At 49.7% G+C, this 25,295-nt stretch overlaps 1 protein-coding gene across 1 annotated transcript in view; it reads left to right on the top strand.

The window, feature by feature from the left end:
* The window catches only part of MKLN1 (muskelin 1), a 266,746-nt gene that overhangs the window by 223,281 nt on the left and 18,170 nt on the right, over window positions 1–25,295 (top strand). The window contains exons 14-15 of the mRNA XM_060244456.1: window positions 17,475–17,622; window positions 24,189–24,303. Coding sequence (XP_060100439.1) covers window positions 17,475–17,622; window positions 24,189–24,303 — 263 coding nt within the window. The remainder of the gene's footprint in view (window positions 1–17,474; window positions 17,623–24,188; window positions 24,304–25,295) is intronic.

A 25,295-nucleotide genomic window follows, 5' to 3' on the forward strand; every position in this document is an offset into this window, starting at 1 on the left:
GTTGAAGTTGGCATCCGTTTTGAAACAAGCAGATACCCGATACACGTGCGGCTGACGGAGCTGGCATCGACTCGCGCGGCGGGACGCCAGGATCAAAACCAAACGGTCCCTAAAAAGTAGCGATGGCTGGAAGCAAGAAGCGCTTGGGCACAGAATTCAGGGATAAGAGAAACGACGGAAATCCTTTTCGGACCGGCAGGAGTTGTGATTGGCCTAAGATCCTCATGCGTCATCTCATGGCAAATGTGCCTATAGAAAGGGCTTTTAAAAATTTAATTTCATTTAAGCAGGAATGCACCGGAATGCAGTTTTGCCTGGTTTGGTGTCAGGGGTGTGGCCTAATATGCAAATGAGTTCCTGCTGGGCTTTCTCTGCAAAAAGCCCTGGTGGCATTAGGGGTTCTGGCCTAATATGCAAATGAGTTCCTGCTGGGATTTCACTTTTTTAAAAGCCCTGTGTGAAAGAACGGTGGCAACGGGTGTGTGTGTGTGTGTGTATGTGTCTGGTCTAATATTGAAATGAGTTCCTGCTGGGCTTTCTCCGAAAAAAGCCCCGCATGGAACAATGGTGGCATCAGGGGTGTGGCCTAATATGCAGATGAGTTCCTGCTGGGCTTTCTCCACAAAGAAGCCCCGCGTGGAACAATGATGGCATCAGGGGGTGCGGCCTAATATGCAAATGCGTTCCCGCTGGACTTTCTCGACAAAAAGCCCTGTGCGGAACAATGGTGGCATCGGGGATGTGGCCTAATATGCAAATGAGTTCCTGCTGGGCTTTCTCTACAAAGAAGCCCTGCGCGGAACAATGGTGGCATCAGGGGGTGCGGCCTAATATGCAAATGAGTTCCCGCTGGGCTCTCTCTTCAATGAAGCCCTGTGTGGAACAATGGTGGCATCAGGGGGTGTGGCCTAATATGCAAGTGAGTTCCCGCTGGGCTTTCTCCACAAAAAGCCCTGTGTGGAACAATGGTGGCATCAGGGGTGTGTGGCCTAATATGCAAATGAATTCCAGCAGGGCCTTTTCTTATTCAAGTCTGCCGCCTCTGGGCAGGAAGGTTCAATTTAGTCAGTCTGGCTAATAGCTATGGATGCGTGGAGGGCCCACAAGGCTTGGGGAGGGGAGAGTAGCCCACTTATCCCCCCTGCTCAAGCATGGCATGATTCAGCCCCTCCCTCCGCCTTAGAGCCTGCTGGGAGGAGCAGTAGAGCCTGGGAGGTGCTCTGAGCTAGAAGCCTTTCCCAGCATCCACCACCACAGCCAGGCCCCCACAGTGGCTCCCAGCATATGCCATGGCTAGGCCTCGAGCAGCTCCCTGCAAACAGAAGGAAGAGGAAGGAGGAGGAGGAAGAGAAGAAGAAAGAGGAGAAGGAGGAAGAGGAGGAGAAGGAGGAGGAGGAAGAGGAGAAGAAGGAGGAGGAAGAAGAAGAAGAAAGAGAAGAGGGAGGAGGAGGAGGAGAAAGAAGGAGGAAGAGAAGAGGGAGGAGGAGAAGGAGGAGGAGAAGACAGTAAATTTATACCCTGCCCTTCTCTCTGAATCAGAGTCTCAGAGTGGCTTACAATCTCCTTCCCCCACAACACACCCTTATGATGTAGGTGGGGCTGAGAGAGCTCATATAGCAGCTGCCCTTTCAAGGACAGGTCTGCCAGAGCTACAGCTGACCCAAGGCCATTCCAGCAGCTGCAAGTGGAGGAGTGGGGAATCAAACCCCAGCTCTCCCAGATAAGAGTCTGCGCCCTTAAAAGGGGTGTGACTCAGTGGAAGAGCATCTGCTTGGCATTCAGAAGGTCCCAAGTTCAGCATCTCCAGTTAACATGGCCAGGCAGTAGGCGATGGGAAAGACCTCAGCCTGAGACCCTGGAGAACGTATGCTGGTCTAAGTAGCCAATACTGATTGCGATGGGCCAATGGCAGCTTCGCGTGTGTCCATCTGTGAACAGAATACATCTTTTTTACTCCTCGTGGAGAGAGGCTAATTCTAACGTGTCCTTCCGCAAACTATGAAGGGAAAAGTCGGGCACTGTTTATTTCCTTTCTCGGACACACAAGGATGGCGACGAATGGGCATTCTGTTCATCTGTGACTGCTAATGAGTCCCTTGCTCACAAAAGCTGCTGTTCAACCTTTGTAGGGCGGCAAGGGGGAGGGGGGAAGAGGCCTAATTATGTTGTTCTCATTTGACTAACTGCAACGTGCAATTAATACAGTTTGGGCCCGGGGGGGCGGGACGGGACACCGCTGAATGCGTTCAGCTGTAAGACGGCATCTGTTCCCTGCGCAAAGTGGCTCAGTAGTCCAATAAAACACGGAGATGCTTGCACAAACCCCCCCCCCCCACGCTGTCCACCAATATTATGCGTGGGTATGCGAGAGGGGCAGTTTTCCAAAGTTAGGGCAGGAGGTTACCACTCACGTGAGCTGGATCCAGTACAGCTCAGGTCAACAAGAATAGACAGCTTCAAGAGGGTATTGGATAAACATCTGGAGCAGAGGTCCATCAGTGGCTATTAGCCACAGCATATTGATGGAACTCTCTGTCTGGGGCAAGTGATGCTCTGTATTCTTGGTGCTGGGGGGTGGGGGGCAACAGTGGGATAGCTTCTGGTGTACTGCCTCCCTGATGGACCTCCTGATGGCACCTGCGTTTTGGCCACCGTGTGACACAGAATGTTGGACTGGATGGGCCATTGGCCTGACCCAACATGGCTTCTCTTATGTTCTTATGTGACACAGAGTGTTGGACTGGATGGGACATTGGCCTAATCCAACATGGCTTCTCTCACGTGACACAGAGTGTTGGACTGGATGGGCCATTGGCCTGACCCAACATGGCTTTCCTTAAGTTCTTGTGTGACACAGAGTGTTGGACTGGATGGGCCATTGGCCTGACCCAACATGGCTTTCCTTAAGTTCTTGTGTGACACAGAGTGTTGGACTGGATGGGCCATTGGCCTAATCCAACATGGCTTCTCTTATGTTCTTATGTGACACAAAGTGTTGGACTGGATGGGCCATTGGCCTGACCCAACATGGCTTCTCTTCTGTTCTTATGTAACACAGAGTGTTGGACTGGATGGGCCACTGGACTAATCCAACATGGCTTCTCTTATGTGACACAGAGTGTTGGACTGGATGGGCCATTGGCCTGACCCAACATGGCTTCTCTTATGTTCTTATGTGACACAGCTCTGCTCAGGCCTTGCTAACTGAGGGCCGCAGTTTCCTTGAATGAGTCCATCTATCTCATGTTGGGTCTTTCTCTTTTCCTGCTGCCTCCAACCTTTCCTGTTGTCTTTTCCCAGCAATTCTCGCCCTCTCCTACGGTGACCAAAGTACTCAGTTGAGCCATTTGAGTCTCCGCTGAGTCATTTTAGCTCCTGCTTCTAATAGTTTCCTTTCTAACGGAGAGGTAGTTAACGAAACGCTTGGTCAGAGAAAGCCAGCATTGACCTAAGAGGCAATGTTTTTATAAGCCTTCCGGGGGACAAAAGAAACTCGCTCGCATTCAGGTTCAGTTTTAATATTCCAGGAAAGTGATTTGAGGAGGGGCACGGTGGCTTAGTATGCAGAAGGTCCCAGGTTCAATCCCGGGCATCTCCAGTTAAAAGGACCAGGCAGTTGCTGAGGGGAAAGGCCTTAGAAGGACACCTTGGAGAGCTGATGTGAAGAACCTCAACCTGAGACCCTAGAGAAACCGCTGCCAGTCTGAGTAGGCAGCAGGGGTGGAATCCTAGCAGGAGCACCTTTGCATATTAGGCCACACACCCCTGATGTAGCCAATCCTCCTGGAGCTCTCAGCAGGACCTGTACGAAGAGCCCTATAAGGAATTCCAGCAGGACCTCCTTTGCCTATTAGGCCACACACCCCTGACGTAGCCAATCCTCCTGGAGTTTACAGTTGGCCCTGTACGAAGAGCCCTGTAAGGAATTCTAGCAGGACCTCCTTTGCATGTTAGGCCACACACCCCTGATGTAGCCAATCCTCCAGGAGCTCTCAGTAGGCCCTGTACGAAGAGCCCTGTAAGGAATTCTAGCAGGACCTCCTTTGCATGTTAGGCCACACACCCCTGATGCAGCCAATCCTCCAGGAGCTCTCAGTAGGCCCTGTACGAAGAGCCCTGTAAGGAATTCTAGCAGGACCTCCTTTGCCTATTAGGCCACACCCCCTGATGTAGCCAATCCTCCTGGAGCTTCCAGCAGGCCCTGTACGAAGAGCCCTGTAAGGAATTCTAGCAGGACCTCCTTTGCCTATTGGGCCACACCCCCCTGATGTAGCCAATCCTCCTGGAGCTCTCAGTAGGCCCTGTGCTAAGAGCCCTGTAAGGAATTCTAGCAGGACCTCCTTTGCCTATTAGGCCGCACCCCCCTGATGTAGCCAATCCTCCTGGGGCCTACGTAGCCAATCCTCCTGGAGCTCTCAGTAGGCCCTGTGCTAAGAGCCCTGTAAGGAATTCTAGCAGGACCTCCTTTGCCTATTAGGCCGCACCCCCCTGATGTAGCCAATCCTCCTGGAGCTTACAGTAGGCCCTGTACGAAGAGCCCTGTAAGGAATTCTAGCAGGACCTCCTTTGCCTATTAGGCCACACCCCCCTGATGTAGCTAATCCTCCAAGAGCTTACAGTAGGCCTTGTACAAAGAGCCCTGTAAGGAATTCTAGCAGGACCTCCTTTGCCTATTAGGCCACACCCCTGATGCAGCCAATCCTCCTGGAGCTCTCAGTAGGCCCTGTATGAAGAGCCCTGTAAGGAATTCTATCAGGACCTCCTTTGCCTATTAGGCCACACACCCCTGATGCAGCCAATCCTCCTGGAGCTCTCAGTAGGCCCTGTTCGAAGAGCCCTGTAAGGAATTCTATCAGGACCTCCTTTGCCTATTAGGCCACACACCCCTGATGCAGCCAATCCTCCTGGAGCTCTCAGTAGGCCCTGTTCGAAGAGCCCTGTAAGGAATTCTATCAGGATCTCCTTTGCCTATTAGGCCACACACCCCTGATGCAGCCAATCCTCCTGGAGCTCTCAGTAGGCCCTGTTCGAAGAGCCCTGTAAGGAATTCTATCAGGATCTCCTTTGCCTATTAGGCCACACCTCCCTGATGTAGCCAATCTTCCGGGAGTGTACAAGGCTCTTTTTTGTAAGCCCTTGGAGGAGTGGCTACATCGGGAGGGTGTGGCCTAATACGTAAAGGAGCTCCTGCTAGAATTCCACCCCTGGTAGGCAGCATTGACTTTGATGGGCCAATGGTTTAGTTCCACGTAAGGCCTTTTCATGCATGTTTATGTGAGACCTTCCCCTTGACTGTGCTGACAGGGTGCTAACCTGGGGATGGGGTTAACTTAGCCACCCACGAATTCTGTTAAAAGGTGAGCCGGGCCCAAGCTTGCTGCACGTTTTCATGGGCACTCTGGTCTCCCTAGGGTCCCTCTGTTGTAGCTCTCCTGCTCCAGTACTGGCCGCCAATGGGGGAAGGGGTGGAAGAAGAGAAGAAGAAGAAGAGATTGGATTTATACCCCACCCTTCGCTAGCCAAAGTAGCCGCAGGGTGTATTACAGTCTCCTTTCCCTTCTCTTCCCCACAGCAGACACCCTTGTGAGGTTGGTGGGGCTGAGAGAGCTCTCCCAGAACTGCTCTTGAGCAGTAGAACAAAGTAGTGTACAAGTGTCACCTTTAAGACCAGCTAAGTTTTATTCAGAATGTAAGCTTTCGTATGTGTCAGCAAAGGGTTCATTGAAGTTCCAAAATGATCAGACTTGTCTTTGTTCAAAACTAAGTTTCATTTGTCGATTACAACCATGCTACTCTCTCCACGGATGCATTGAAACTGATAACGGGTAGATGTACCCCTTGGCATTTATGTATACACTTCAAAGGACTGGGCTTTAAGCTACTTCTCATAATAAAGTTACATTTGGCCCTGCAAGTGATTCCTTCACACGCCCGCTTATCTGTTACCAGTGATGGCTGCCTTCTCCCCCCTGGTGATGTCCTTGCTTTGCTGGGGAGGCGCCAGAGAAACGAGCTTGGCGCTTTGCACTTCAAAGGCGGTGCTGGCCTTTGGAGTTCTGGCAGCTCCGTTCCCACCCTTCCTCCTCTTCTTGCAGGGCACAGGTGTTAGTGCTACAATATTTTATTCAGACATAGGGTTAGTAGCATAAGGCATCAATAACTTCGATGAAACGTTTCCTGACAGCATGCTCTAAGCAGACTTCATCAGACAAAACTGGAACGGCAAGCCATCTTTAAATATAGAGAAAGTGGGCAGTGAGTTGGTATGTAGAGTCATGGGAATGTTTTTAGCAGATTAAAAGGATCCCAAATTGGGGTCTGTCTTTGTTTGTTGGTGCTGTTAACTGCGCTGTAACGACAGTGGAGGGTGATACAGTGGTGGGTTGTTACAGCTCAGTTAACAATACCAAACAAACCAACACAGACCCCAATTTGGGATTCTTTTAATTTGCTAAAAAAATGTTCCCACGACTCTACATACCAACTCACTGCCCACTTTCTCTATCTTTAAAGATGGCTTGCCGTTCCCGTTTTGTCTGATGTCGTCTGCTTAAGAGCATGTGAAAGCTGACCTTCTGAATAAAACTTAGTTGGTCTTAAAGGTGCCACTTGTCTACTACTTAGTTGTGTCGCTCTTGAGCAGAACAGCCTTCGCTCTTTCACAAGGAAGATCTTGTAATCATCCCGCTGTTATCAGGATACCCTTTCCCGAGGCCTTCTTCAGGCAGTCTTCCAACATGGCGTCTGCTTGCCTTTCTCTCCCTGACTTCCACGAGATGTTCTCGCTAATGGGGAAATACAGGATTTATAGTAACGCTTAAGGTTGAGAATAAGAGCCCCGTGGCACAGAGGGTTGAAGCCGCGGCGCTGCAGTCCTAAGCTCTGCTCACGACCTGAGTTAAATCCCCGGCGGAAGCTGGGTTTTCAGGTAGCCGGCTCGAGGTTGACTCAGCCTTCCATCCTTCTGAGTTCGGTCAAATGAGCACCCAGCTTGCTGGGGGGAAAGCGTAGAGGACCGGGGAAGGCAATGGCAAACCACCCCGTCAAAAGTCTGCCGTGAAAATGTTGTGAAAGCAACGTCACCCCAGAGTCGGAAACGACTGGTGCTTGCACAGGGGACCTTTCCTTTCCTTTTCCTTAAGGTTGAGATAGTGTGTGTGTGTGTGTGTGTCAGATTTGCCGTCTGAGTTGTTGCCCTCTCTGCATAAAAGAGAAGGCAAGCTCCGAACAAGCTGTGTTTGTTTACCGACGGGCCACGTCGTGCCTCTAGACGGCGCAGGCGTGGGGTCCGGCTGTTGTGCTGTTTTGTTGTGGCTCAGCCCACGTGGCCGTGCGTCATGTTCCAGCTGCTCACGCTCTCTGTAAACACTCACTCCCCCCCCCCCAGTCCTCTTGTGAACTCTGAACCGCATTCCTCGGGATCATAGCAGAAGGCAAATCTTTTAACACCCTCAGCGTGTGCTGTTTGGTCGGTCGGTCGGTGGCTCTGCCGGCCCTGTAAAACAACCCCTCGCTCAGCTTTGCGGAAATCAGTTTTCCGATCGCTTTGTAAAATTGTGCTCACAGCGGACGGTGTATCTTCCCTCCTTTGTTTTATAGAACGATAACACCATTCTGGTGCTCTAATCATTGGGCTATATAGAACAGATGTGAGCATTTAATGAGATAGTGCAGGGGAGGCCAAACTTGCTTAATGCAAGAGCCACGTAGAATAGACATCAGATGGTTGAGAGCCGCAAGACATGAACATCGGACGTTACTAGAGGGAAGAAAGGAAGGAAGATGAGGAGGGAGGAAGGAAGGAAGGAAGATGGGGAGGGAGGAAGGAAGGAAGATGAGGAGGGAGGAAGGAAGGAAGATGGGGACGGAGGAAGGAAGATGAGGAGGGAGGAAAAAAGGAAGATGGGGAGGAAGGAAGATGGGGAGGGAGGAAGGAAGGAAGATGAGGGAGGAAGGAAGGAAGGAAGGAAGATGGGGAGGGAGGAAGGAAGGAAGATGGGGAGGGAGGAAGGAAGGAAGATGGGGAGGGAGGAAGGAAGGAGGATGAGGAGGGAGGAAGGAAGGAAGGAAGATGGGGAGGGAGGAAGGAAGGAAGATGGGGAGGGAGGAAGGAAGATGAGGAGGGAGGAAGGAAGGAAGGAAGGAAGATGGGGAGGGAGGAAGGAAGGAAGATGCGGAGGGAGGAAGGAAGATGGGGAGGGAGGAAGGAAGGAAGGAAGATGAGGAGGGAGGAAGGAAGGAAGGAAGATGGGGAGGGAGGGAGAGGTGGAAAGAAAACAACTTCAACATTAAATACATTTTCCAAGCTGCCAGTTGGCTCGGCTTGGAGAAGTGGTTTAAAGAAATGCCTTTCCCTCTCTTTGCCTACCGGGGCAGTGGGGGCTTCGAGAGCCACACAATATGTGTGAACATATCTATGAACATATGAAGCTGCCTTATACGGAATCAGACCCTGGGTCCATCAAAGACAGTCTTGCCTACTCAGACTGGCCGCAGCTCTCCAGGGTCTCAATCTGAGGTTTTTCATGCCTACTTGCCTGGACCCTTTTTGAGTTGGAGATGTCAGGGATTGAACCTGGGACCTTGTGCTTACCAAGCAGATGCTCTACCACTAAGCCACCATCCCTCCCCTGACCGGCAGGGGCTCTCCAGGGTCTCAAGCTGAGGTTTTTCATGCCTACTTGCCTGGACCCTTTTTGAGTTGGAGATGTCAGGGATTGAACCTGGGACCTTGTGCTTACCAAGCAGATGCTCTACCACTAAGCCACCATCCCTCCCCTGACCGGCAGGGGCTCTCCAGGGTCTCAAGCTGAGGTTTTTTACGCCTACTTGCCTGGACCCTTTTTAAGTTGGAGTTGCCAGGGATTGAACCTAGAACCTTCTGCTTACCAAGCAGATGCTCTACCGCTGAGCCACCATCCCTCCCCTGACCGGCAGGGGCTCTCCAGGGTCTTAAACTGAGATTTTTCACACTTACTTGGCTGGACCTTTTTCAGTTGGAGATGCCGGGGATTGAACCTGGGACCTTCTGCTTACCAAGCAGATGCTCTACCGCTGAGCCACGGTCCCTCCCAGTGTTAAAGAGCCACATGTGTCTCCCCAGCCACAGATTGGCCGCCCTTGCTCTACATAAACTGGGGCAAGCGTAGGACGTCGATACTGGGGTTGGTAGAGTGAAATAAAGCTAAACGGGGAGCGGAGGGGACAATTAGCTGTCTGTCGTTCCCTTCTCTCTCCTTCCTTTCATGCTAACGATGCACCATAGAAATGATTTAAAATTATATGCGGGCAGGCATGTTCCTTTTTAAGAAAGACATGTGGGCTAGCGAGCCTTACGGACCTCCTCGCGACCCTGACACAGCGAGGACGCCGCAAGGCAAAGAGATGGCCCTACGGAGTGTGAAGTCCCCCAGTTTGAATCTCATCTCTGCCGTGGTCCAAATGGCCCCACAGATGCCGTTGGCTTGCCCCCCTTCCCCCCCCCCCATCTGCACCGTGGGATAATATAGTCCTACTCCGCAGGGCCTCACGAAGTTATATACTTAAAATACTAACATTTAAAGGTACCCTTAAACCATAAGAACCTGTATTCATATTCTACTTTTTTTTTAGTACTTTATCATTATTAAAAAATTGTCCAATCTCCTTTTATATTCCATTCTACTTCTACATAACATCTACACTTTTTCCATTCCTTTTCATACGCTTCCAAATCGTAGTCTCTTAAGATTCTTGTCAGTTTGTCCATCTCACTCCCATGTTATAACTTTTACAATCCGATCCCATTTTTCTGGTATTTTTTCTTGCTTCCATAACTGCGCATACAATGCCCTAGCCGCTGAAAGCAAGTACCAGATCAAAGTTCTATCTTCTTTTGGAATTTTTTCCATTTGTAATCTCAATTAAAAAGTCTCTGCTACTTTTTTGAATTCATATCCCAAGATCCTCGAAATTTCTCGTTGAATCATCTGCAAATACTTTTTCGCTCTTTCGCAAGTCCACCGCATATGGTAAAAAGAACCTTCATGTCTTCTACATTTCCAACATCTGTCTGGCATCTTTTTATTTATCTTTGCCAATTTTTTAGGAGTCATATACCACCTATACATCATCTTAAAACAATTTTCTTTTATATGCTGACATGTCAATAATTTCATAGAGTTCTTCCAAAGATACTCCCATGTATCCATCTGTATTTCTTGATTTACATCGATTGCCCACTTAAACATTTGAGATTTTACTACCTCGTCTTCCGTAGACCGTTACGCAGATGGACGGGCTTAGATGGAACGCCACCGACTCAGGGCCGGATTAGCAATTAGATCACCTAGACACTGGCCTATGGGCCCCCACGCCTCTAGGGTCCCGGGCCAGCTTTTCCTCCTCATTTCCCCCCTGCTTGCAGCCCTCGGAGCCTGCACACGCAGCCGACAACTGAGCCGCTCTTTGCCCGACTCGCCTGGTGAGGCTGATGCTGGCGTCGTCACCACGTTTGCCTCTCCCTGCCTCCCCCCCCCCCCCTGCAGCTTTGTCAAAGGGGCTTTTGAGAAGATGGCTGCAGCGGGGGCCGAAGCTGGCAGGTCTGGCGTTCCAACTCAGATAATTTGCAAGGGGCCCCCGAGATTTTGATTGCCTAGGGGTCTCCGCGGGGTTTACTCCGGCGCCGCACCAGCTTTTGCCGGTAGAAAGAGTTTTTATCGCAGTCGAAGAGCTGTAAGCCAGGAGCCGATGAAAACCATGAAGGCGATAATGACTTCAGGCTCCTTCTCCCAGCATCCCGCCCGCTTTCCTTCCCTTTGAACGCCGTCCTTGGCCTTCCCCACGTGCTGTGCTTTCGGAGGGGAGTTCTGGATCGCTCAGACAACCACCGGGTTTGGACCACAGGATTAACAAGAGGAGGGGCTGGGTATGGAAGCGAGCAGACTGCAAAGGGCTCAAACGTGTCCGTTTCGAATACGCCTCTCGGAACCGCTGGGTGCTTGTTTTGCTGGCAGCCGATCGGATGCTTAGTCACGGCGTGGTGTTTTCCTGCCTGCGGAGTGCGAGAAAAGAAGCCAAAAGCAAGCTAGAGCAGGCCTCCCCTAGGCCCTGCCTACTGTCTGCAGAGCTGCTAACCAGATGCTGAGTTTTCTCCCCCCCCCCCACTCCGTCCTGTGAACAAATTCAGGTTTTAGAACAAAGCAGGAGTCAAGTGCCCCTTTAAGACCAACAAAGTTTTATTCAGATAGATCCAAGTGGGGGCGGCCGTGTTGGTCTGAGGCAGTAGAAGAAAGCAGGAGTCAAGTGCGCCTTTAAGACCAACGAAGTGCCCCTTTAAGACCAACAAAGTGCGCCTTTAAGACCAACAAAGCTCCAAGCACGCTTCATCAGACAAGAAATCAGGTACAGTGAGCAGAGCTGCATATAGCTGGTAGGCAGTGGTTTAGAATGCAAAATGGTACAAATTTAAGGTTCCAATGACAAAATAGTAAAATTAACAAATTGAGCAAACCTTTGCTCTGGGTGGCGTGAGTATGAAAAAGCGCTAAAACAGTAACACGTCAGAATGTGAAAATGTCTGTTAATCACTCTAATCGTTACAAGCCTGGTTTTGCATGCACCTTTTAAAGGAGCCCCGTGGCGCAGAGTGGTAAAGCTGCAGTACTGCAGTCGGAGCCCTCTGCTCATGACCTGAGTTCGATTCCAGCGCGAGCTGGTTCAGGTAGCTGGCTCCAGGTTGACTCGGCCTTCCATGCTTCCGAGGTCGGTCCAATGAGTCCCCAGCTTGCTGGGGGGAAAGTGTAGATGACTGGGGAAGGCAAGGGCAAACCACCCCATAAAAAGTCTGCCGTGAAAACGTTGTGAAAGCAGCGTCACCCCAGAGTCGGAAACGACTGGTGCTTTCTTTTCCTTTCCTTTAAAGGAGGACGGCAGTATTTGCAAGAGCATCTCCCCCGCCCTTTTTTTTTATGCTGAGCGACTTGGCCAGCTGCCAGGCGCCTTCACCTAGCGCATGACTCCCCTCCCGCCCTCGCCACCTTGTAAACCGATCCGGGAAGACAGAGGAGAAAAACAGAGGCCCAGGCACATGCCGGTCTCGGATGCCTGCTGAGAGGCCGGTTGCCCCGGGAGACGGGGAGGGAGGGGCGGCCAATTATTTGATGTGCTCTTTTTTGGGGGGGGGGAGAGGGAGGAATTAATTTAAAATCGTCAGCATTTTGCAGCTGGGTTTTTTTGATCCGAACGTGCAACTAAGAGCACAGCTTCAGCCGTTCCTGCACAGCTTTCCTGAGAGTTCTTCTTTCAAGGGCCTGCTCCTCCCCGTCCTCGTGAAAGGTGGTAGGGCAGAGCGTGTCCAGCAGCATATTAGTAAAGTCATGAGTTCGAGTGCCGTCTATGAATAAGCACAGCCTTCCTGTTGGGTCACCTATTTACAGATATGAAAACATACAAGAAGTTGCCATATATTGAATCAGACTCAAACTGGAGAGCCAGTTTGGTGTAGTGGTGAAGTGTGCAGACTCTTATCTGGGGGAACCGGGTTTGATTCCCCACTCCTCCACTTGCAGCTGCTGGAATGGCCTTGGGTCAGCCAGAGCTCTCTTATCTGGGAGAACCGGGTTTGATTCCCCACTCCTCCACTTGCACCTGCTGGGATGGCCTTGGGTCAGCCAGAGCTCTCTTATCTGGGAGAACCGGGTTGGATTCCCCACTCCTCCACTTGCATCTGCTGGCATGGCCTTGGGTCAGCCAGAGCTCTTATCTGGGAGAACAGGGTTTGATTCCCCACTCCTCCACTTGCAGCTGCTGGAATGGCCTTGGGTCAGCCATAGCTCTCTTATCTGGGAGAACCGGGTTGATTTCCCCTCTCCTCCACTTGCAGCTGCTGGAATGGTCTTGGGTCAGCCAGAGCTCTCTTATCTAGATAGATAGATAGATAGATAGATAGATAGATAGATAGATAGATAGATAGATAGATAGATAGATAGATAAATTTATTGTCATTGTTCTCAACAAAAAGAGAGCAACAAAATGAGGTGCTCTTCCACAAAACATACCAACACATCAAACACACACATATTCATATTCATACCATTTAAATACATCTAAAACCATTTAAACCATTAAAACCATTTAAATACATCTAAAACAGATAAACATTCATAAAACCATTTAAACCATTTAAATATATCTAAAACAGATAATCCTTCATAACCCTGCATTTAGCCTAACCACAGCACTTGGATAGAAACTGTCCTTAAATCTGTTTGTCCTAGCCTTCAACACTCTATATCGTCTACCTGACGGTAAGATCTCAAATAGCAAATGGCCCAGATGTGAAGGGTCCCTTAGGATCATTTGTATCTTCCTTTTACATCCCATATTATACAGATCCACCAATGAGGGGAGAGAACATCCACAAATCTTTTGTGCTCTTCTCGTCACTCTTTGGAGCACCCTTCTCTCTGCTTCCGTGCAGCTCCCAAACCACACGCAGAGGCAATAAGATAAAATGCTCTCAATGGAACTACGATAAAAGGCAACCAGCAGACTCCCTGACAGTTGTAGTGATCTGAAGAGTCTTAAGTAGTATAGTCGTTGCTGGGCCTTTTTCTCTAGAGCTAAAGTATTTGCCCCCCATGTTAGATCCTGTTTCATGGTAATTCCCAGAAACTTCCATTCTGTCACCTGTTCTACCATAACACCATCAATAAACAACGGCTGGATGTCCAAACTATTCTTCCTGTAATCCACTATAATTTCCTTCGTCTTATTTATATTAAAAATAAGATTATTTACTTTACACCAAAGGGACAGCTGTTGAACTTCCCTCCTATACGCAGACTCATCATCCTCAGAGATGAGCCCTACCAACGTTGTATCATCTGCATACTTAATGATTTTGTTACTCAGACTGCTAGAAACACAATCAGACGTGTAAATAGTGAAAAGAAGTGGACTCAAGACACATCCCTGAGGGGTGCCAGTATTTAAGATCTTCACGGAGGAAATATATCCATCCATTTTAACCCTTTGTGAACGACCTGACAAAAAATTCAAAATCCACTCACATATAGAGTCCGACAGCTTCAAATCTTTAAGCTTAAACAACAATCTATGGGGTGATATTGTATTAAAAGCAGAACTAAAATCTACAAACAACATTCTAACATACGTCCCCTTTTTATCCAAATGCGATAAAGCAGTATAGAGAACAGTATTAACAGCATCCTCAGTAGATCTATTTTTCCTGTAAGCAAACTGATATTCATCAAAAATAACAGGAAGGCAGGAAATAATATATTTTCGAACTGATTGTTCAAAACACTTCATTATAACAGAAGTCAAGGCCACTGGCCTATAGTCATTTAAAACCTTTGCTGGCGTCCTCTTTGGTATTGGGACAATAAGGGAAGCCTTCAAACAAGTGGGAACAATGGATTGTGACAAAGAACGATTGAAAATCTCAGTCCACACCCCGGCTAACTGCCCTGCACATTCCTTTACTACACAACCAGGGATATTATCAGGACCTGCAGCCTTTCTAGAATTTACTGCCTTCATTATACACCTAACATCGTGCTCCCTCACAACAAAAGGAGCACCTCGCTCGGTCCCCAACGATGATGTTACTGGTAATTCCGCTTTCTTTTGATCCACTTCAAACCGGGCATAAAAAGTATTTAACTCCTCTGCCAGCTCCTGCTTTCCATTCGTACTAGGAGAACCGGGTTGATTTCCCCTCTCCTCCACTTGCAGCTGCCGGAAGGGCCTTGGGTCAGCCAGAGCTCTCTTATCTGGGAGAACCGGGTTTCATTCCCCCCTCCTCCACTTGCAGTTGCTGAAATGGCCTTGGGTCAGCCATCACTCTGGCAGAGATTGTCCTTGAAAGGGCAGCTGCTGGGAGAGCCCTCTCAGCCCCACCCACCTCACAGGGTGTCTGCTGTGGGGGAGGAAGGTAAAGGAGATTGTGAGCTGCTCTGAGACTGATTCAGAGAGAAGGGCGGGGTATAAATCTGCAGTCGTCTTCTTCTTATCTGGGAGAACCGGGTTTGATTCCCCACTCCTCTACTTGCACCTGCTGGCATGGCCTTGGGTCAGCCGTAGCTCTGGCAGAGGTTGTCCTTGAAAGGGCAGCTGCTGTAAGAGCCCTCTCAACCCCACCCACCTCACAGGGTGTCTGTTGTGGGGGAGGGAGGGAAAGGAGATTGTGAGCTGCTCTGAGACTGATTCAGAGTGAAGGGCGGGGTATAAATCCAGTATCACCACCACCACCTCCTTTTTCTTCCTCTTCTTCCTCCTCCTCCTTTCTCTTTCTCTTTCTCTTCCTCTTCCTCTTTTTCTTTTTCTTCCTTTTCTTCTCCTTCCTCCTCTTTCTCCTCCTCCTCCTTTTTCTTCTTTTTCTTCTTCCTCCTCCTCCTCCTTCTTCTCCTTCTCCTTCTTCCTTCTTTCTTCCTCCTCCTCCTTCTTTGCCAATAGCTTGCAAGTAGAAATTTTGCTCACAAGACTCCACCATTCAGAGGGAGCAGTGCCGTCTGTGCAAGAGGAACAATGTGACGAGACAAAAAAATAAAAAGTTCTTGCCCGCCTCCTCATTGGTAATGGTGTCAGAGCCTGGGGTTCGATTTGCCTGACTTCTAGCTTTTCTTCAGGCAGCGCGTAAGAACATTAACCGAATGCCGTTTCTCTAAATGCCGCGTTAACACTTGCCCTTTCACCAACTGACTTTTCCAATGCACACTTTAAAAAAAAACAAAAAACCACTGTCAGGGTAGTTTCAGAAAGATGTATGGCTGTAAAAACTTAAACCTGTTGGATGGAGCTAGCTGCGGGCTGCCTGAGTCATAAAGCCACGCCGGCTGCATTGGGATTACGGAGCTCAGGTAGCGCTTGAGAGCCAGTGCTGGAGTCCAAAGAGGTGGGCTCCATGAGCTGTCGAGTCCCTTTAGGTTCTGTGGCTTTCCTGCCATCTAGTGGTCTGTCTGCCTCCCCTCTCCGGTAAAGAGCTAGAAGTTCCCAGCCTTTTCAGTATGGTGATCTGCAAGTCCAAACTTACTTGGTATCAGGCCTCATTTTTGAGGCAGGAGCTCACAGGAGGAGAGCTCCGTAACCTCTAAATTTTATTGTGCTCTTTCTTTCTTAAAAAAAAAAAAAAGGCAAAGGTAGTCCCCTGTGCAAGCACCAGTCGTTTCCGACTCTGGAGTGACGTTGCTTTCACAACATTTTCACGGCAGACTTTTTACGGGGTGGTTTGCCCTTGCCTTCCCCAGTCGTCTATGCTTTCCCCTCCAGCGAGCTGGGTCCTCATTTTACCGACCTCAGAAGGAAGGAAGGCTGAGTCAACCTGGAGCCAGCTACCTGAACCCAGCTTCCGCTGGGATTGAACTCAGGTTGTGAGCAGAGGGCTCCGACTGCAGCACTGCAGCTTTACCACTCCCCCCACCCCCCAAAAAACTTGATTTTAATAATAATAAATTTATTCTTATATCCCGCCCTCCCCCGCCGAGGCGGGCTCAGGGCGGCTCACAGGACATGGTTTACACCATGATTACAATAAAATACAATCATTACAATAAAAGACAATTAAAATAGTTAAATACATTCAAATTAAGTTAAATAAACAATTAAAATATTATCGGCTACAGATTAAAGTGCTACAGTTCAATATATGTGTAGGATGGCTAGGTGTCATTACCCGGGTTCCATCTTAAACGCAAGTTGACAGAGGGTGGTTTTGCAAGCCCTGCGAAACTGATTTAGGTCTCGCTCCATTTTGGGCTCTATTGTTCAACCCCCCATGAGAATCTTGCTGAACTCTTAAGATTTGGCAAACTTTCTAGTCCACGGGTGTCAAACTCATTTGTTACGAGGGCTGAATCTGACATAAATGAGACCTTGTCAGGCTGGGCCATGTGTGTTCCTATTTAAGATTAGGTAGCAGAGATATAAACTTTATAAAGGACACAGACACAATTAAAGATTTTAAAAAAAATCCCTTAAAACATGCTTAAAACATTAGCACATCGGTCTTAAAGGTGCTTTCTTTGTATTTCTCCCATGGGGTCCAGGGAACTGGGCCAAAGGAAACTCTGGCTCTTTCCTTCCTTCCCCAGGGAAGCAGGAGGGTGAGGAGCCTCAGCCAATAGAAGGAAGAGAGGCTCATTTATAATTGCCTAGTGTCGGGTCGCTATTCATTTTGATCTTTACCATTACTCCAATTATTTTTGGGAGAAGTCTAATCAAACCAGCTGGCTTTAGAAATTCAGTCGCCTCGCTCACATTCAGTCTTCCATCCCGACTTGCCTTGAAACTTTTCCCAGGCGACCTTGTGCTGGTTGCAGATTCTCAGCGTAAGTCTACCTTACAGGGTTGTCGCGAGGATAAAACAGAGGACGGGCAATCTGTGGATGCCGCTTTGAGAACCTCGGAGGAGGGGCAGAGTCTAAACTCAGTGAACGAATAACATTTTTTTTTGCCGCTTTTCTCACCCGCAGTTCCAATGACTGGCTTCACCCAGAGAGCTACCATCGATCCGGAACTGAACGAAATCCACGTGTTGTCAGGGCTCAGCAAAGACAAAGAGAAAAGGGAAGAGAACGTGCGCAACTCCTTCTGGATTTACGACATTGTACGAAACAGCTGGTAGGTAGCAGAACTCCGTTTCTCGGGAAACAGAACGTGTGTCTACACTTAGAATCATAGAGTTGGAAGGGACCTCCAGGGACATCTAGTCCAACCCCCTGCACGATGCAGGAAAATCACAAACACCTCCCCCTAAATTCACAGGATCCTTATTACTGTCAGACGGCCATCCAGCCTCTGTTGAAAAACCTCCAAGGAAGGAGAGCCCACCACCTCCCGAGGAACCCCCTGCACAATGCAGGAAAATCACAAACACCTCCCCCTAAATTCACAGGATCCTTATTACTGTCAGACGGCCATCCAGCCTCTGTTGAAAAACCTCCAAGGAAGGAGAGCCCACCACCTCCCGAGGAACCCCCTGCACAATGCAGGAAAATCACAACACCTCCCCCTAAATTCACCGGATCCTCATTGCTGTCAGATGGCCATCCAGTCTCTTGAAAAACCTCCAAGGAAGGAGAGCCCACCACCTCCCAAGGAAGCCTGTTCCGCTGAGAAACTGTTCTAACAGTCAGGAAGTTCTTCCTAATGTTGAGCCGAAAACTCTTTTGATGTAATTTCGACCCACTGGTTCTGGTCCTACCTTACTTGCTGGGTTATTGGCAGTGTTCTTTCTGAGTTAGTGTGAGCTGCCTCACAGTTTTTTTAGCCTCCGGCTCACACATTTTTACCTCAGCTAAGGAAAAATGGCCACAGAGCAAACTGATTTGTGCAGTAGCTCACAACTTTCTTGCTAGCAGCTCACAAAGTAGAATTTCTGCCCGCAAGACTCCACAGCTTAGGGGGAACGTCCGTTGTTGGTTGAGGTGGTAAAATCCCCGCACCGAGATCAGTGGCATTGATTAAAAACAAGTGAAAGTCCCCACTTGGCTGAGAATTGACCTCTGTGGCCGTGGGTCAGTCCTTTTCTTATCCTGCCCTACCTTGCAGGGAGGTTGGGAGGATTTAGGCTAGGAGTGGCCAAACTGCGGCTCGGGAGCCACATGTGGCTCTCGAAGCCGCCCTGTCAGTTGGAGGCTTGGAGAATGCCTTTAAAGTTACAGTCGCTTTCTTTCTATCTCTCTCTCCCTCCCCTGTCTATTTGCCTGCCTTCCTGCCTGTCTGCTTGCTCTCAAACATCTGACATTCCTGTCTCGCAGCTCTCAAGCATCTGACGTTTATTCTGTGCAGCTCTTACATTTTGTAAGTTTGGTGCAGTGGTTAAGTGTGCGGACTCTTATCTGGGAGAACCGGGTTTGATTCCCCACTCCTCCACTTGCACCAATGACGACATTGGATTTATATTCCGCCCTCCACTCGGAAGAGTCTCAGAGCGGCTCACAATCTCCTTTACCTTCCTCCCCCACAACAGACACCCTGTGAGGTAGATGAACATATTGGATTTATATCCCGCCCTCCACTCCGAAGAGTCTCAGAGCGGCTCACAATCTCCTTTACCTTCCTCCCCCACAACAGACACCCTGTGAGGTAGATGAAGATATTGGATTTATATCCCGCCCTCCACTTCAAAGAGTCTCAGAGCGGCTTACAATCTCCTTTACCTTCCGCCCCCCACAGACACCCTGTGAGGTAGATGAAGATATTGGATTTATATCCCGCCCTCCACTTCAAAGAGTCTCAGAGCGGCTCACAATCTCCTTTACCTTCCTCCCCCACAACAGACACCCTGTGAGGTGGGTGGGGCTGGAGTGGGCTCTCACAGCAGCTGCCCTTTCAAGGACAACCTCTGCCAGAGTTATGGCTGACCTCAGGCCATTCCAACAGGTGGATGTGGAGGAGTGGGGAATCAAACCCGGTTCTCCCAGATAAGAGAGCTATAGCTGACCCAAGGCCATTCCAGCAGGTGCAAGTGAAGGAGTGGGGAATCAAACCCGGTTCTCCCAGGTAAGAGTCCGCACACTTAACCACTACAGCAAACTGGCTCTCGGTTTTGTGGAAGACAATTTTTTCATGGACTGGTGGGAGGGGGTGGGGGTTGATGGTTTTGGTGTGGTGGTTAAGTGTTAGGACTCTTATCTGGGAGAACCGGGTTTGATTCCCCACTCCTCCACTTGCAGCTGCTGAAATGGCCTTGGGTCAGCCATAGCTCTCTTATCTGGGAGAACCGGGTTTGATTCCCCGCTCCTCCACTTGCAGCTGCTGAAATGGCCTTCGGTCAGCCAGAGCTCTCTTATCTGGGAGAACCGGGTTTGATTCCCCACTCCTCCACTTGCAGCTGCTGGAATGGCCTTGGGTCAGCCATAGCTCTCTTATCTGGGAGAACCGGGTTTGATTCCCCACTCCTCCACTTGCAGCTGCTGGAATGGCCTTGGGTCAGCCAAAGCTCTCTTATCTGGGGGAACCGGGTTTGATTCCCCAGTCCTCCACTTTCACCTGTTGGAATGGCCTTGGGTCAGCCAGAGCTCTCTTATCTGGGAGAACCGGGTTTGATTCCTCGCTCCTCCACTTGCAGCTGCTGGAATGGCCTTGGGTCAGCCATAGCTCTCTTATCTGGGAGAACCGGGTTTGATTCCCCACTCCTTCACTTGCAGCTGCTGGAATGGCCTTGGGTCAGCCAGAGCTCTCTTATCTGGGAGAACCGGGTTTGATTCCCCCTTCTCCACTTTCAGCTGCTGGAATGGCCTTGGGTCAGCCATAGCTCTCTTATCTGGGAGAACCGGGTTTGATTCCCCACTCCTCCACTTGCAGCTGCTGGAATGGCCTTGGGTCAGCCAGAGCTCTCTTATCTGGGAGAACCGGGTTTGATTCCCCACTCCTCCACTTTCAGCTGCTGGAATGGCCTTGGGTCAGCCATAGCTCTCGCAGAACTGTCCTTGAAAGGGCAGCTGCTGTAAGAGCTCTCTCAGCCTCACCCACCTCACAGGGTGTCTGTTGTGGGGGAGGAAAATAAAGGAGATTGTGAGCCTCCCTGATTCAGAGAGAAGGGCGGGGTATAAATCTTCAGTCTTCTCTTCTTCCTCTGTGTGGATTCATCTGGGAGAAGTGCGATTCTTCGACTTGAAATGCACCTCCCGGATGTTTTCTGCTGCAAGATCAGGACTTTGCATATTTTTGTGTGGGTTGTTTGAGTTCTCGCGGAGTATTAAGAGTGCTGCTCGGCATCTTAGCATTTGGGGGGATGGGGTGGGAGGATGGAAGCACATTTCTGGCACACACGCACTGCTGAGGAAAGCCGCCAGAGGGCTATGCATCGACAAGAACAGTTCAGTAGGCTAAGGAGTTGTCAGAGTCTTATTTTCCTAACAAATGCTTACCAGAAACCATTTCCCAGTGGGATGCGGTTACGATTCATCAGCAGGAATATCTGGCAATGTAGGGGTGTTAATGTGATATTTGGATACGCTTTTTGAAATTTTTGCAGGGAAGTAACACTTCTAAAGTACGTTGGCTCTCCTGATGTTTTTTTTGCCTACAACTCCCATCAGCCCCAGCCATTGGCCAATTCTGACATCCGTCCCCCCCCCCCCCCCCCGAAATCTTGGGGAACAGCAGGTAATACAAATGTAAATATGTGTGACACTTTTTCTCATCCGGCTTAATAATGCTCTGCTGTGTGATTGAGAGAGCCTGGCAAAGCTCCCTCCCTCTCTCCCTCCCTGTCTTCCTCCACCTCTCATAAGAACATAAGAGAAGCCATGTTGGATCAGGCCAATGGCCCATCCAGTCCAACACTCTGTATCACACAGTGGCCAAAATTTATATATATATACACACACTGTGGCTAATAGCCACTGATGGACCTCTGCTCCATATTTTTATCTAACCCCCTCTTGAAGCTGGCTATGCTTGTAGCCGCCGCCACCTCCTGTGGCAGTGAGTTCCACATGTTAATCACCCTTTGGGTGAGTCTAACCCAACTGCTCAGCAATTTCATTGAATGCCCACAAGTTCTTGTATTGTGAGAAAGGGAGAAAAGTACTTCTTTCTCTACCTTCTCCATCCCATACATAATCTTGTAAACCTCTATCATGTCACCCCACAGTTGACGTTTCTCCAAGCTAAAGAGCCCCAAGCGTTTTAACCTTTCTTCATAGGGAAAGTGTTCCAAACCTGTAATCATTCTAGTTGCCTTTTTCTGCACTTTTCCCAATGCTATAATATCCTTTTTGAGGTGTGGTGACCAGAATTGCACACAGTATTCCAAATGAGACCGCACCATCGATTTATACAGGGGCATTATGATCCTGGCTGATTTGTTTTCAATTCCCTTCCTAATAATACCCTCCTCCTCTCCTCCCTCCCTCCCTCTCTTCCTCCCCAAGGGAGAAGCCTCAGGCAATGGAGAAAAGAGAGGCTTTGCTCTGTAGCTCCTATGCGATTGAGCAAGCCTGGCAAAGCAAGCTGATATGCAGAAGGAAGCAAGAGAGAGGGAGAAGGAAGCAGACAGCCAGTTGCTCGGGGGCCTGATTTGGCCCTTGGGCTGCATGTTAGACACCCCTGGTTTAGAATATTTCAAAGAGAACTGCAGGCTGCCTGCTTCCTCTGCTGCCTTAGAACTCTGGTTTTGTCCCTTCTGAGAGCTTAAAAGAAAAAGTTGCCAAATAACAAACACAGCTTTTGCAGAAAGCAAAGTACGTTGCATGAACAAAACAGTCTCATGCAGTTCCAGTCTTTGGATATTATGTTAAATGGGATGAGCTGATAATACCCGGCACTTACGGAAGAGACAGCTAGCCTTTGCTGTTGTTGGCACAATGCGCTGACTTACAGCGGCCCTGTAGGGCAGGGGTGGCCACACTTGAGAGCTGCAAGATATGAATGTGGGAGGGGGGAGGGAGGGAGGAAGGAAGGAAGGAAGGAAAATAGAAAAAAACAGATTAGAGAGGAGGGAGGAAAGGTGGAAAGAAAGCAGCTTTTACTTTAAATGCATTCTGCAAGCCAGCCAACGTGGTGGGGGCTTTGAGAGCAACATAATATGCGTGAAAATGCCACATAAGAACATAAGAGAAGCCATGTTGGATCAGGCCAGTGGCCCATCCAGCCCAACACTCTGTGTCACATAAGAACATAAGAGAAGCCATGTTGGATCAGGCCAATGGCCCATCCAGCCTAACACTCTGTGTCACATAAGAACATAAGAGAAGCCATGTTGGATCAGGCCAGTGGCCCATCCAGCCCAACACTCTGTGTCACATAAGAACATAAGAGAAGCCATGTTGGATCAGGCCAATGGCCCATCCAGCCCAACACTCTGTGTCACATAAGAACATAAGAGAAGCCATGTTGGATCAGGCCAGTGGCCCATCCAGCCCAACACTTGTGTCACATAAGAACATAAGAGAAGCCATGTTGGATCAGGCCAGTGGCCCTTCCAGTCCAACACTTGTGTCACATAAGAACATCAGAGAAGCCATGTTGGATCAGGCCAGTGGCCCTTCCAGTCCAACACTCTGTGTCACATAAGAACATCAGAGAAGCCATGTTGGATCAGGCCAGTGGCCCCTCCAGTCCAACACTCTGTGTCACATAAGGACATAAGAAAAGCCACGTTGGATCAGGCCAGTGGCCCATCCAGTCCAACACTCTGTGTCACATAAGGACATAAGAGAAGCCACGTTGGATCAGGCCAGTGGCCCATCCAGTCCAACACTCTGTGTCACATAAGAACATAAGAGAAGCCGTGTTGGATCAGGCCAATGGCCCATCCAGTCCAACACTCTGTGTCACATAAGAGAAGCCATGTTGGATCAGGTCAATGGCCCATCCAGTCCAGCACTCTGTGTCACATAAGAGAAGCCATGTTGGATCAGGCCAATGGCCCATCCAGTCCAGCACTCTGTGTCACATAAGAACATAAGAGAAGCCATGTTGGATCAGGCCAATGGCCCATCCAGTCCAACAATCTGTGTCACATAAGAACATAAGAGAAGCCATGTTGGATCAGGCCAATGGCCCATCCAGTCCAACAATCTGTGTCACATAAGAACATAAGAGAAGCCATGTTGGATCAGGCCAGTGGCCTATCCAGTCCAACACTCTGTGTCACATAAGAACATGAGAGAAGCCATGTTGGATCAGGCCAGTGGCCCCTCCAGTCCAACACTGTGTCACACAGTGGCCAAAAACCCCCAAGTGCCATCAGGAAGTCCACCCGTGGGGCCAGGATACCAGAAGCCCTCCCACTGTTGCCCCCTCCCAAGCACCAAGAATACAGAGCATCACTGTCCCAGACAGAGAGTTCCAACGATAAGCTGTGGCTAATAGCCACCGATGGACCTCTGCTCCATGTGCTTATCCAACCCCCTCTTGAAGTTGGCTATGCTTGCAGCCGCCACCACCTCCTGTGGCAGTGAATTCCCTGCGTCCATCACCCTTTTGGTGAAGGACTTCCTTTTCTCCATTCTGACTGACCGCTCAGCAATTTCACAGAGTGCCCCCGAGTTCTCGTATTGTGGGAAAGGGAGAAGAGGACTTCTTTCTCTACCTTCTCTACCCCGTGCATCATCTCGCAAACCTCTGATCAACCTCTGTCGTGGGGCTCTTTCAAACCATGAGCTGGAACGTGCCAACCCCGCCCAGCCGGCGGTGCCTGTCGTCAGAGCCTTTTACCCGGTGCTGTCTTGCAGGTCTTGCGTCTACAAGAACGACCAGGCGGCCAAAGAGAACGCGAGCAAAAGCCTTCAGGAGGAGGAGCCCTGCCCCCGTTTTGCACACCAGCTCGTGTATGACGAGTTGCACAAGGTGAGCTTGTTGGATAAAATAAGAAACCTGACTGTTCCTTTGGTAACTGCTGTGAGGGTTTCGATTGCCAAATACTGGAAAAGGAAACAATCACCTACTTAGGAAACGTCGTGGGGGGTGGGAATCTTCGATACCGCCAGAGGTCCCTTTGCAGAAAAATAAGTGCCAGAGCTCATTAGCGCAACTCGTTAGCATATGCCGTCCTCTCGCCAGCCAAAAGCAACCCGATGTACGAAAGAAAAGCCCCAAGGGAGCGAGGCCTGCGTGGGCTGGCTGGAGATCCAGCCAGCCCAAGCAGGCCTCGCTCGCCTGGGGCTCTCCTTGGCTGCTCCCCTCACGCAGTCAAAAGGCCAGCAAGCCACCCACTGCCCAAAATCACATAAGAACTGGAGAAAGGGTGGTGTGGGCTTCTCCAGGGGTTAATGAGGACTGCTGGGGGGCATGGCAAAGCCCTTGGTGGCTGGCTGGCTACCCGCTCTCCTAATCCAGGGATTGTTAGATCACGCCAGTGGCCCATCCAGTCCAACACTCTGTGTCACATAAGAACATAAGAGAAGCCATGTTGGATCAGGCCAGTGGCCCATCCAGTCCAACACTCTGTGTCACATAAGAGCATAAGAAAAGCCATGTTGGATCAGACCAGTGGCCCCTCCAGTCCAGCACTCTGTGTCACAGAAGAACATAAGAGAAGCCATGTTGGATCAGACCAGTGGCCCCTCCAGTCCAACACTTTGTGTCACAGAAGAACATAAGAGAAGCCATGTTGGATCAGGCCAATGGCCCATCCAGTCCAACACTCTGTGTCACATAAGAACATAAGAGAAGCCATGTTGGATCAGGCCAGTGGCCCATCCAGTCCAACACTCTGTGTCACATAAGAACATGAGAGAAGCCATGTTGGATCAGGCCAGTGGCCCATCCAGTCCAACACTCTGTGTCACATAAGAACATAAGAGAAGCCATGTTGGATCAGGCCAATGGCCCATCCAGTC

The sequence above is a fragment of the Heteronotia binoei genome, chromosome 8, assembly GCF_032191835.1.
Source record: "Heteronotia binoei isolate CCM8104 ecotype False Entrance Well chromosome 8, APGP_CSIRO_Hbin_v1, whole genome shotgun sequence".
Classification (NCBI taxonomy): Eukaryota; Metazoa; Chordata; class Lepidosauria; order Squamata; family Gekkonidae; genus Heteronotia; species Heteronotia binoei.